At 33.7% G+C, this 13,512-nt stretch overlaps 2 protein-coding genes across 4 annotated transcripts in view; one reads left to right on the plus strand and one right to left on the minus strand.

Annotated features, from left to right (window-relative positions):
- The window catches only part of LOC113399404 (uncharacterized protein), a 519,786-nt gene extending 509,925 nt beyond the window's left edge, over positions 1 to 9,861 (plus strand). The window contains exons 12-25 of one of the 2 annotated variants that reach the window (XM_026638525.2): positions 506 to 670; positions 1,513 to 1,706; positions 2,569 to 2,665; positions 3,190 to 3,438; positions 3,810 to 4,084; positions 4,434 to 4,576; positions 4,722 to 4,876; positions 4,960 to 5,160; positions 5,710 to 5,854; positions 6,196 to 6,397; positions 6,647 to 6,782; positions 7,261 to 7,387; positions 7,514 to 7,646; positions 8,105 to 9,861. In XM_026638525.2, coding sequence (XP_026494310.2) covers positions 506 to 670; positions 1,513 to 1,706; positions 2,569 to 2,665; positions 3,190 to 3,438; positions 3,810 to 4,084; positions 4,434 to 4,576; positions 4,722 to 4,876; positions 4,960 to 5,160; positions 5,710 to 5,854; positions 6,196 to 6,397; positions 6,647 to 6,782; positions 7,261 to 7,387; positions 7,514 to 7,646; positions 8,105 to 8,801 — 2,919 coding nt within the window. In that variant the 3' untranslated portion in view covers positions 8,802 to 9,861. The remainder of the gene's footprint in view (positions 1 to 505; positions 671 to 1,512; positions 1,707 to 2,568; positions 2,666 to 3,189; positions 3,439 to 3,809; positions 4,085 to 4,433; positions 4,577 to 4,721; positions 4,877 to 4,959; positions 5,161 to 5,709; positions 5,855 to 6,195; positions 6,398 to 6,646; positions 6,783 to 7,260; positions 7,388 to 7,513; positions 7,647 to 8,104) is intronic. The other variant, XM_026638526.2, reaches the window with a different exon arrangement.
- Positions 1 to 13,512, minus strand: part of Red (red Malpighian tubules) — a 68,397-nt gene that overhangs the window by 40,631 nt on the left and 14,254 nt on the right. Inside the window, exon 4 of one of the 2 annotated variants that reach the window (XR_010309440.1) lies at positions 12,562 to 13,471. The gene's annotated coding sequence lies outside the window, so the exon portion shown is untranslated. Of the gene's footprint in view, positions 1 to 11,341; positions 13,472 to 13,512 lie in introns of those variants that run through there. The other variant, XM_026638596.2, reaches the window with a different exon arrangement.

Here is a 13,512-nt window from a genome sequence, read left to right on the forward strand (position 1 = left end):
TCTTATCCACATAAAATATTTTGAGCTATGTTAGAATTTATTTGTCTTATGGATTGCATCAACCTCTGTATTAGTATAGACTATATTACAGTATGTTGATCTCCCTCTTAAGAATCTTAAAGTAACTTTTACATTACATCTTTGTTTATTCTATTTGATTTAAATATATCAAATGAATAAATTATACGAGCTCCAAATATAACATCCGCCAAAAATAAAAAATACTTGAATCAAGTAACATACAAGCTATACAAGCACTTTTGAAGCGTCATTTACAGTTGTAAATGGTCATACAAGGAAAAACGAAAGCTGTATTAAATTGAAAACTGACGATACGATTGTATACAAATTTTAACATTTATGCGAATTTTCTTTTCACAAACAATCAAATCTGAATCTTTGGTATTATTGTCTGTATTGGTCGTATCAATGTGTCTTTCTTAATCTTTGATAGCTGACCTTGTAAAGTACGATCAAATGAACTCACCGATAAACAAAATTTTAGGGTGATAATGTAAGCATCACATGTTTGGCTGGCGCTGGACGAGTTCACGGTGCTTTGGGGTTTAGTTGGGCGAGAGAGAGGTCGCTTCTCCCGTTAGCACCAGGACGTGAAGTATGGGAGGATTTATACCCTGCTGGGAGTGTGTTGAAACTATATAATGTCCAGGTTGGTACTTGATCCACTAAATAATGTACAATGTCCATTTTATTAGAAGAAAAACGGTTTATAAAAAGATAAACAATTTTCATCCCCACCATCGAACAAGGATCTTCACCTTTGGAGGATGAGCGAGTTAATTAAGCTCACTACTACGGCTTAAAACATGCAGATGGCACAATGGTTTTTTTAACAGTCGAGACCAAGATTATTTGAATATTCAAATTTCAATTCGTGATCATTTTTAAGGAAATTGGTGTAATGATATATCCAGATCTGAATAAACACGAAACTGGGCAAACTGGCTAATGGGTCATCTGATAGTAAATCGTCAGAATTGCTCATAGACATAGCCACTGTTAGAAATATTAACCGTCTTTTACTTACTCAACCTTCTACGCTGACTTACTCAACCTTCTAACCGGCAAAGCAAACTTCTAAAGCAATATTAAATATGCTAAATTGCTGTTCGTAGATAGAACAAGCGATGAGTAGATAGTCCCTATCCAGACGAGCTTGCACAGAGCCCTACTCCAAAGTAAACGAATTCTTAACACTACGAGTATGTTATCTAAATTAACTTAACTTTGAATTTCACGGAAAAGCGTAAATTAATTAAATTACTTTTAAAATCGACGATTAATCTAAATTTTGAGACATAATAAAACTTTCTTAATTACTCACTAAAATCACAAAACCTATTATAACTATATTATAACGGCTAATTAAAAAAATTCGCCTTTATGATATAAAATTCAATAACACACCGTATCCTCATTACGAGGGTAGAGTTACAGTAATGAAGACAAAAAATATACCAATTTTACGGAATCATCTCGATTTATTTCTAGAAATCTGGCGAGTTTCGTTGTCAAGTCTCCTCAGTAGCTGGCACTAATGCGAAGGGAGTAACTATGTGGGCACTTGGCGTTAAAGATGAAGCATGTGAAAGCGAAGCCTCTCATGGTCTACGATGGCCGAAGACAGCTCCCGGGGCTCACGCATCTGCAGCTTGTCCACCGGGACATAACGGAGAATCAACCAGGTATACTAATTATGGTCTAGCGTCTGGGACACAAGCTCGGTTTTTAACCTATTTAATTAATATGTAATTAGTATATTGAATAAAACAATATATTTATTTCTGAGAATTATTTACTATTGAGGCACTTATGTAAATAATACAAAAATAACATAGGGATTAAATTATATCCTTAATGATGAACACAACTATATATCTCATCGTATTTCACCGTAATGCTTCAATGGTATACACAAGGCACAAAAGTTATTATGAAATTCATACACGTGCAAATTTGCATGTGTACCTACACCACCGAAGTAATTTGTATAAAATCAAGGCACGTGGAATCTCAATGTATCTACTATCTTTTTTTATTTATTTATTTAATTCTCGAGTCTCCAACAAAAGATACACACTAAATACATATTCTTAAAATTAAACAATATAAGGGTTACAAGTTTTGTGCTCCTTCAATTATAGGAGACCACCACATGCACTAAATAATTTAAATACAATAAAGATAAAAAAGAGTTTTGCTTAAAGAGCATACAGATAGATAATCAATCATCTTTTAACTAAAAACGAATAATGATAACGCTTAAATAGCTTATTCAAAATCACATTTTATACCTTGCTATTTAAATAAAAGTAAAATTATAGGCTTTAAAAAAAATTAAAAAAATATTTATCATAAAACCGAATTATTGCTTAATGAGTTTTCTTGTCTCATTAGCAACCTCGCTTAAGTCTTTCAATTGCTTTAAACTGCTAATAAAGTTAACTTCGGAAGTTTTAAATTAATTCCTGGAAATATTAACTGGTCAGTAAATTAGATTACTTTCGAATTGTTTAAGTTTTATTCATGAGTTTTTATATTTGTTAGGTTTTGTGAACCGAAAACAACTCAACATGGTGTAAAATGGAATCTTCCAGACTTTTCTGGATGCGTCGCTGATTCATTAAAAGACATTCATGAACAGGTAAATTTATCAAGTTACTCTTGTATGTTTTTTATATCGAGTAAAAGAATCGAAATTCAATTTAATTATATTTTATAAGTATTTCTTAATCATCAAATCCTAGCACCGGCTTGAAATAGATTATCTTCAAGCAATACTAATTCCATACATTTTTAGAAATATACATTCTTATTAACCACCTTAAGCATAAGAAGCGCCCGGGTGCAAGCAGTGTTCTGGCGATATTTCCTATCTCCAAAATAGATTCTAGAGACCTTTTGCCTATGTGATGGTCTCAGACTTGACCAATATCGGAGAGACGCTCAGGTTTGGTATATAAATGTGGTAAAACTTCATTCAAATTATACATATAGGCTTCCTCGCGATGTTTTCCTTCACCGCCGTGCACAAGATAAATTATACACACAAATTAAGCCCATAAAAATTCTGAGGTGCCCACTATCATCGGCAAGCGTTCTATCGACTTGGCCATCTCATCGTCACCCATATTTAAATTGTATATAAATAATGGGTAATTTTTACAGTTCACGCGTATATCCTTCGGCTATTCCTGGGATAACGTCTCGAACGTAGCCCATCAGTATGGGGCGGTTCTACGATCTTTGCCAGCTCATCCTGGAGAAGGCACTCTTCCACTTCAGCATGCAAGAGAAATGTTACGATACTTACAATCTTCCGCCGGAAAACCTAAAGACAAGCAAGACAGCGTAGAACACCTTCTGATTATTTATGATACGTTGCTTAAACATCCTGACGCGTTCTTGGATGAGGAGGTTGGTAAAAAGTAAAGTAACAGCTTATAAATGTCCCACTAATGGGCTAAAGGTTCCTCTCTCTTAAAAAAGGAGTTTGGACATTATTTTTATTAAATACATCTTAACCATCTTAATCTTAACCATTAAACTCGGAACATAATATTTAAAAGGAATCAATAATACAGTTAGTCATTTTTTTTATAATTATAAGGTTGTTTTATTTACAAAAATAAATTAACAAAACATCAAAATACACAAAAGAGACGTTATAGGCCGTTTGCCATATCAAAAAAAAAATCTTTTATTATTAGGTTAATTAAGAAAAACAATAAGGTTGTAAAAAATGCATTTGAATTACTAAAATTTATAAGAACCAATGACTTTTCCAGAAAATTTACGACCTTCAAAACGCAGTAGTAGATACGGCAGCTATGAAAGACAATCTCGATCTTCATTACCAAGAGTTCGCAGTGAAGACTAAGCAAGTGCGAGAGGACAGCGCGGCGCACTTCACCTTCACACCAAATCCCAGCGCCGATGAATGGCTGCTAACGTCGACAGGTGTGGAGCTGGTGGCTAGAACTGGGAATGCTTCGGTCGTTGCCGTCCAGTACCATAACATAGCTGCCCGACTTCCGTCCCTGAGGAGATCTATAGAATTTAAGTAAGACTAACTTATTTAATAGACAATCTTTCTATATTTCTCAGACCAGAAAATTATATTTAACGATTCATTTCAAACATAAACTTGTAGTTACTATATAGAAATATATGTATTGTAACATTTCAACATATTATAAATTGATGTTAATTATTTTTTAAAGAAATAAAAAACGTACTGGGGAAAGAAAGTCTTATGTAATTTAATTTTCTTTGATTTTTCGGACTTTTGTTTTTGGAATATCTTTTTTTTATACTTCTGTTGTATTTTGTTTTTTTTTTTTTTAGTAATTTGATTATTTTATTTATTTTATTATTATTTGACGCTACTCTCCCCCGTGACGTGTGTGTAGCGCGTCATATTCTAGGAGCGGTCGCGAAGTGGAATACCGGCTGGCGTCTGCGCAGGTGCAGCTCGCCGCCAGCCACGTCGACGTCACGCTGCATCACACTGTCACACTGCTGTTCGTCCACTCCAAAAATTACACCGCCATAGGTGAGTATTACAATAATACAAGAAAACATTTCCTACTTTTACCTACCTTTAAATTTATAACTAAATATTTCTACCAATTCTAGCATACAAGTCAAGACTATTGAATTTTGTCAACGATAGTTTACTTTAGTATATATTTTTTCAGCTTCTAAATTGGCTTGTGGCTTACGAACGACCTCTGAACCAAGCACATGGGTCACCAAAGCCTGTGAGGTGCGGATACCGGAACCTACCCATGTCGCCTGCCGCTGCCGTGGTCTCGGAACTTATGGCCTCTTCACCATCGCCAGGTCTACCCTTGTAAGCATCATTTTATAAATTTAAGGTAGAATACGTAACGTATTTTTAATTACATAAAATGTAATATATATTAATCCCTTTAGACAGACGTAGAGAAGGATCTCCGAGGAATTGTGAAGATAACGGTCGGTTTGGGAGGCGCCATGTGCCTCGCCGCAGCAGCATTACAATTGCTAAGCTTGGTGCCAGGAAGGAAGGCAAGGCTACCTGTGCTTTTAAAGGCGGCGACGGCGGGAACCCATTCCGCCGCCGTCCTGACGCTTTTAGAGTGTGATACAAGACAGGTACTTTACACATGAATTATATATATTTCATAAATTCAAATCATTTGTAAAAAATACTTTGGTAAAGAAGGCGTATTATTTAATACAAGATTATATAGATGATAAAAAAGCTTGGAGCTAATACTTGTTGACTTCCAGGCAGGATATATAACATACGTATATAATTGTATTTAACTAACACGACTTTGTATTTTTAAATGTTGAAAGAGGAAGAAAGACTAACTACTGACTTTCGGTTCTTCTCGGTAGAATCTGCATTCCGAACCGGTGGTAGCTTCACTTATGATAATATAGTTTGTTAAATGACGATTCAAAAGTGCTTCTAAAAGCCTACTTGAATAAAGTATATTTTGATTTGATTTGAATACTGCCTTCCCAACAATAACATTTAACCTTTAAAACTAATATTAATTATTTTTTCTATTTAGCAATACAGTAATAGATAACTTACTTACTAATAAATAACAACTCTAATTTTATTTCTTATAATCTTTATTTATAATAGTGTGTGGAATAGCTTGTCTGACTTATTATTTCCCATTTATACAGGAAGAAGCTTGTCCCGGCGCTCTTGGTTGGGTTTGCGCGGCGTGCTGGTGCGCGGGCTGTGCGGCGCTGTGCGCGCAGCCGCTGCTCCTGCAAGCCGAGCTGGCGGGCCGAGCGCAGCGAGTGCCGTCCGTCGCTCTACTTGCAGGTGAATATGCGCAGAATCATCTATAATATTGTCACAACAAATTTTACACGCGCAATCGTTTGATGCTAATATAAATGAGGCATCAATAGCGCAATGGTTAACGGGCCACGCGATGTAAAAAATCGTAGCTTCAATCCTGACCGCTCGAGCTATTATCGCCCCCAGTGTTAGCAAAAACTTAATTTAAGGGGTAAGCAGGAATAGTAGTAATTCCTTATACACTGCTACTATACTATTAAATTAAAAAAAAAACATCCTTGACCTTAAAATGTATTTTAGACTTGCGATTTTATTGAGGCAAAGTCTTTAAGTAAAAAAATTGATTGTAATGAAATTTCCAGGAGTGTGCACATTAGCGTGGCTGACGGCGCGACTGTGGGGCGGCGCCCCGCTGCAGCTCGGCGCGGCGGCGCAGGCCGTGTGCGCGGCGGGCTGCGCCATGCTCGCCATGCTGTGCTTCGCGCTGGCCGTCTGCGCCGCCCTCAGGCTGCGTACCATCACGCATAAGGTCCCGGCTGAGCGAAGGACCTATCTACGAGATAGGTAATTTTTAAGCTCTGTATTTATTATTTTGCACATAATTATATGCAATCGGCACTTGAAACGCTACTTCGTTATTGGATAGATTCAGCATAGTATCGGTCCACTCATCATATTATCTGTCCAAACATCTGATACTAATGTTTTTTGATACTTTATAACTGAAATTGAAATTCATTATACAAGGAACCCAAAATTTGTCACTTCTTCCGCTTACTATGACTATACTAATCCGTATCGCGTGGGCGGCAGGACGCGCGTGGTGCGCCACACGCTGGCGGTGCTGGGCACGACGAGCGCGGCGCAGGCGGTGGGCGTGTGGTGGGCGCAGCCGGGCCCGCGCTCGCTGGCGCACGTGCTCGCGCTGTCCGTCGCCGCGCTCGCCAACGTAAGCATTCACACCTATTCCTATTACTCCGAAGACGACGGTTAGTTAAAACTAATTATATATTTCTGTCATTCAAGTAAACATACGGAAATGATTTCATGAATTTGTCACTTTAAAAAAAAAGAGACATTTCGTTTGCTGAAACGAAGTTTTTTTCGCTATATATTATGTAAGAAATAACAGACACAATGGAATAAATTAAAAACGTTTGAGAATAATTAAATCACAATAAATAAAATAGTTATCAAATATCCCGCGTGAATTATAAAAATAACACGAAATATGTTTACAAATTGTTACATTAAAACATATATAATAAAAAGAGAGGGAAAAGTCCACTGGTGGTGCGTAACTCTTTTCTCTTAAGTAATGAATTTTGCTGGCTCATTTTAATTAAGCCGTGTAAAAGAACTTCGTTCCAAAAGCGCCGGTGTAAGGTTAGAGGAAAAGATGCACAAACGGTAATCAATTTTTACAGGGTTTAACGATGCTCATATGCTACGTCATTCGCGATGAGGAGTGCCTACAATCGGCGAGGAAAGTACTTTCATTGCCCTCACACCGCGACTGGCAGGAGTCCCCTGCTGGTGATACATCTCTTAGTCGTGAGTTAACAAATATATGCATTTAATTCAAAGTCATTCTGCTAATCCTCAACTTTATGAGCAATATCTTTTAAACGAAATTTAAATATCAAGATTAATTTACACTGATTAAAATTACAAAAACAGTGTACATAAAACAAGGAGGCGAAGTGGAAAGTAGAGGTGGAGCCGGCCTAATGGAGTCTAACTCTTCACCCGTGTCCCCTCTCACGTCGTACTGGAGAGCTCCGGGTCTGGAGAGTCCGGCCAGGTTACACAGGTACCGCCTTTTATCACCTCAAACCCTTCAAAAACTACTTATTTTGATCAGTGGTTAGGTAAAAAAGCTAGGATACTTTAGAAGGAATGAGAAATAATCAATTTATCAAATAGTCTCAGTAATAAAAAGTAGGGCTAAATCATGATGTATTTAATAAGTAAAAACTAGCACTTTTCTCTTTTAGCGGCCTACTTCTTGCCGCTTTTGCCTACAAAAGAGCTACAATTTTATTTGGCAACTCAATTTAAAAACCCTGCTTAACCAATTAGTGAATATACCATTGAACCTATAAATGTATTACCTCAAACTTAGTTTTAGAGGAATACCATTATCAGAATTGCTTTTACAAGATAAGAGGGTTGTTGTTTGCTCAAAATTGAATAGCAATTATATTACTTTAAACATTTTAATAGAATGTTTCACTTAAGACTTTAAGAAAGATTCAAACCATTTTACAGGCGACAGTCGACACCCGACAGCCGCGCTGACATAGTCCGCTGCGTCGAATATAAGGACTCTTTACTGAGCCCGCATCGGTATGAGGCACACCACGTTACCACCACGCATGCAGTCTGCGACCTCATCCCTCGCAATCCTCATTCCCCACTATCTCTTGTCACGCCCGCTCCTCATTCCCCCATCCACCTAGTCCCTCATAGTAACCACTCTCCCATTCGCTTCGTCCCCCACAATTCTCGTACACCTACTAATCCTCAGCCAGAATACAGGGCCCGATTATGCTTAGAGTTAGGCGTCCTCAAAACTCCCCCAACAGAAACGAACGCTCCCCTCCTCACTTGTTCTGTAGACTTCGAACCCTATGACAAAACGTTCGACACATCCAAAGAAGCTTGTACGATTTGCGTGCAATCGAATCCAGACGTGTCCAAAGTAACGTCACCTCCGATAAAAAGTTGTCTCAAAAAGAGCAAAAACGATTTCACATCTAGCATCTCGCTTCCATCTATGGAATTAAAAGAGGATCACAAGTCTAAGTCTGATATAGAGCAAGTGAACAGGGAGTGGAATAAAGCCTACGATTCGCCCGAAACGGATCGTATGCTGAACAAGATATCCGACGATTTGGATTTTCTTTTAAATCGGACTCAAGAAAAAAAAACAATTCTCGACCAAATAGAAGAAGCCCCGACTTAGAAGTGTGTAGTGAATCTAGTTTAATTTAAATGGAAACAGGGGTACGTCATACCGTATAGAATATTTTGTATATAACAATTTTATATCGTATTAAAATACCATTTGTAAAATGATCCATGTACATAACACGAAATGTATAAGATATTATTTGTAACCTCAAACATAAATCATTTTAAAATTAAGATAGTTATTTCATAGAACGAAAATTAAAAGATTATTTTAAACACAATCAACAAAAACACGAAAAGACATGACAATTTTAAAGAATGATAAGAATATTGATAATACATTATTTTATTTATATTATAAATATTAACTGGAAACAGTTTAGAATAAGAGATTATAGAAAAAATTGTAAATATGCTATTCAAATTGTATGCTAGTTGCAGTTGGCTTATTTACTTATATTTTTATCAAAAGTTAATTTAGTATTTCTTCCTCCTAATTCAATAATCATAGTATTATTATATTTTAATAAAGAAGATATTTTATAAAATTTTGTCTGGCATAGTGTGATACTATATTTTGTTTTTAACAATAATGTCAATAAAATGTTAAAATAATAGCACAATTAATATTAATTTACTGAATACCAAATAATTATATTTAATGTTTAGATTTACGTTAAAATAAATAAGATTATAATTTAGCACAATAATAAAATAAATTTAAAGACATTTGATGATTAAGTATAATTTGTTATTTTATACTTTAATAAAATTTAAGTATTAATTATTTAAAGTACTGTATTAAATTACCAAAACATTATTTATATTTGATGAAAAATTACAGTAAATTTATTTAAATTTAATATAATACTTATTTTTTAATGTTTTGATTGAGTATACGAACAATTAAAATAAATTGAACTATTTAATTGTAGTAGTATTTTTTTTAAATATGAATAGTATTAAATTTGTCCAAACATGTTTATCGTCTACTAAAATGTAAATAAATATGTAAATACGTTAGAAAATTCTAAACAAATGGTGTACATTACATTTTACTTTTAATCGAGTACAATATATTTTTTATTTAAAATAAAAATTTTTACTATTTACTTACGTTGTTTACTTTAACGAAAGTTTAAGTATAGTAACACATTTTTTTTATAATCAAATAATAAATGTTTATTTTCTTGTAATAGTTATGTCCTTACTGAATTTCCTGACCACGTGGGTGACAGACTAGCACTACATACAAATTAGCTCGCAAACACAGTTGCACAGTCACACAGTTCCTCTGCTCTCATAATCCGATGGGACGGAGATCTGGCTTGACTTCAAAATGTCAGGCTGCAGAGGCTATATTTAGGCTGTATCACGTTTATCGAGGGCAAAAGGATTATATAGAACTACCAACTTCCTAACTTGCGAATTGTTACTGTGAATTCATTGAGAAAAAACCGATTATAATAACGTTCTGTCCAATGATCACCCAGAAAAAACATTTTATGGGTATGAGCACATAGTAGAATTAGAATATAGTAGCAAAATCCAGCAGCTTAAGTCATAGCTTATGCACCAGCTCCATCTAGCGGTAAGTTACAGCAATGTAGACAGTATAATAAATTAATTTGATACTAAAAGGAAAATTGTATACGTAATATTAGAGATTTTATCTAAGCTGTTGAATCCAATACACACTGACAGAAACCAATGCCTCATGGATTAAAGTCATGGTTGTCATGAAAATACATTGTTATGCATTCAACTTCTATAAATAAAACTTCAACTCAGTAGGTTAAAAATAAGTGATTCTAATTTTACTTACAACTTATAACAGAGACAAACAAACAAACATTGCAAGTATATAAATATCTGTAAATTTGATGTTATAAAAGTACAAATTGTTGCCACAAAACCTGTGAATTGACATTTGTGTGAAATTAACATTTGTCTGTGCCGTGTCCGTATAGACAAATCACACAAAAATATTTATGATGGTGCAAACTTCAATACTCCTTTAACACACGTGAAAAGATTCCAACTGCGAGTGTTAATAAGATCACAAACACTATATTTTAAAGATCTTGTTCATTTAAAGTAGTGTACACATTAATAGATTAATTAGACCATATAGAGAATATAATTGTATCCCATTATATAAATCAAGTTTTGTATATAGTAACTCTTTATTTAATTAATTGATAACATACATATGTTGATACGCGATTACCCACGAACCTCATAAAATACATGTTACAATCTGAACTCTCTTCCGATTAAAATTACTATTGATACAATCCAGTGTAGTGTAAAGTTTCAAGTAAAGCAAAAGTGCACCATAAGCTTATGTCATACATAATAATGTAATGCATTGACCCCACCACCCTGAACTAAATAATAGTAAGATACTTGATACTGTACCATATATACTCAGAAGCACTTTAAACAAATTAAAAATAAATTTGCCCAGGAAAGTATACCATAACCGTTTAAAAAAAAATAGATTAAAAATTGTATGAAAAAAAACGACTTAACAAATATTTTTTCCCTAACCGTACTAAGTAGAGTCAGGTTAACAAAAATAAAAATAACTTCCAAATATTTTTTTTATTAAAGATTAACATCAATGACTCGATAGAAAGTTCCTTAAATCTAACAAATGTGATTATTTATATTTCATTAATATATTCTATCAAGCTCAACATTCATTAAACTTTAAACACCAATATAATTAATTAGTGCCGATATTTATCTATATAAGATTACCACGAACTTCGTGTATTGATATTACGTTATTACAATTAAATATATCAAAATATAAAGCATTTACTCTCACTAACAAAAGAATGCGTCAATCAATAGGCATATTATGGTTTTAAAAAATAACTTGCAGTTTCAAAACAAAACAATAACGTAATCACATTTTCCCTAATTACGTCACACATTAATTTAGAAATATGTTTTATCAAGCATTTGTTACATCGGATAGAGTAAAAATTAATAATGCCTTTTTCCATTCAAAGACTGTCTCTGTTATTTCTGCATCAATAGCATCAGTGACACGACAGACTGAATATGAATTTTTAAACAATAAACCATTCATATACATTTTTATATAATATATAAAACTCGGTTATAAAAATAATTACAACTTCAACAATGAATGCCTATGGGAAATTAGTTTTTCAATTTAAACTAATTACTCATTTCAATTAAATTTATAAGTTTTGTATGTTTGATTCCGAGACGATTTAAGTATTGATCTGCAATTCTTATAAAATAATATGTTACATATAAAACAGTTTTGTATATTGATATCATAGCAAAACCTTATGTACACGTTTAAATTAAATAATAGTTTAATAAGTAGTATTTTGGCTTTTCCGGAGAAAATACAGATTGTTTTAAAAACGCGAGATATTAGCTCGTAATAAATTACTCCTTTTCTTATACAAAAGTTAATTGTACATTTATACAAGTCACTATATAAATATATTAAATTGTGTCCGTAAATGGGGTAAATTTTACCCAGTGGAAAATAAAACCTTACTCAAAGGGTTAGCCAAGAGTTGTATGCAAACAATAAAAATCGCTGGTACAAAACATACATAACTCGCTGTTTCATACATCTCTTGTATATCTGTTTTATAAAACGCATAATCAAATTAATGTATTAATTAAAAACCAGGGCTTGATATCCACGGCAATATTGATAATAATATTTTTGTTTTCGATTGTACTTAATAGAAATACTTTTTTTAAATTCAAATTTACAACATGTTTTAATAAGACAGAAGAAGAAACAACTTTACAACTATTTAACGTGCATTTCTTCGAAGCAAATAGAGATTTTTTATCAGTGATCTCGTGACCTCTGTACAAATGATTCACAGCAATAACAGTTCGCTATCTAATTTTAAATATTTTATTATGTAAACACATGGACGAGTGGAGATGAAATTTCCACAGCACACAACGTCAATACACTTTATAATAAAAATATTGTACATAGATTACATTTTTATAACTAAAAGTTTATTATAAATACGTAAACGGATAAGCAAGATTAATTACGTTATAAATAAATTGCTATGCTTATATTATATTTATAGTAATTATTATACATGTATTTATAATATTATATAGTGTTGAATTTTGTTTGTCAGACGTTTCGTGATGTAGACAGCTAGGACGTTGTAACTAAACGCTTTAGTTTTTAATTAACTAGTCCTCGGGGTCTACACAACACGCATCAATGACAAAGTATCAAATTTTACGGTTAAAAGCAAGTGATAGGATGGCTCGTTGAACAACAAACTTCTACAACGTGTTTACAAGTTTTTGATATAACGACTACTCTATTCCGGCTAAAGTCTAGATAGATAGACACCTAATCATTTTAGATTATATACCAATTATGATTTAATTTCTATTTATTTTTTTTGTTCTAATTTAGCAAAGCAATTCTTCAACAATTTATCCACCATCCTATCATTGCGTACAAGCTACTCATCCGGCTCGAAGGACCAAAATGGTCAATTTAAACAAACAGATCATAATTTACAGTTATTTATTATCTAATATCACTCGCCGTGACCTCGCAACGAACTCACCAAGCGTATTCAGTTCATACACTTCCGAGTTGAAATTATTCCAGTAGCCGATACATTCGATGACTGTTGTTCAGTTATGAAGTATCGGGCTCACTCTAATCGCGCATATCTGGAATGTAATAAATCAAACTTTATCGAGAGCTTAAATAG

The sequence above is a fragment of the Vanessa tameamea genome, chromosome 19 (genome assembly GCF_037043105.1).
Source record: "Vanessa tameamea isolate UH-Manoa-2023 chromosome 19, ilVanTame1 primary haplotype, whole genome shotgun sequence".
Classification (NCBI taxonomy): domain Eukaryota; kingdom Metazoa; phylum Arthropoda; class Insecta; order Lepidoptera; family Nymphalidae; genus Vanessa; species Vanessa tameamea.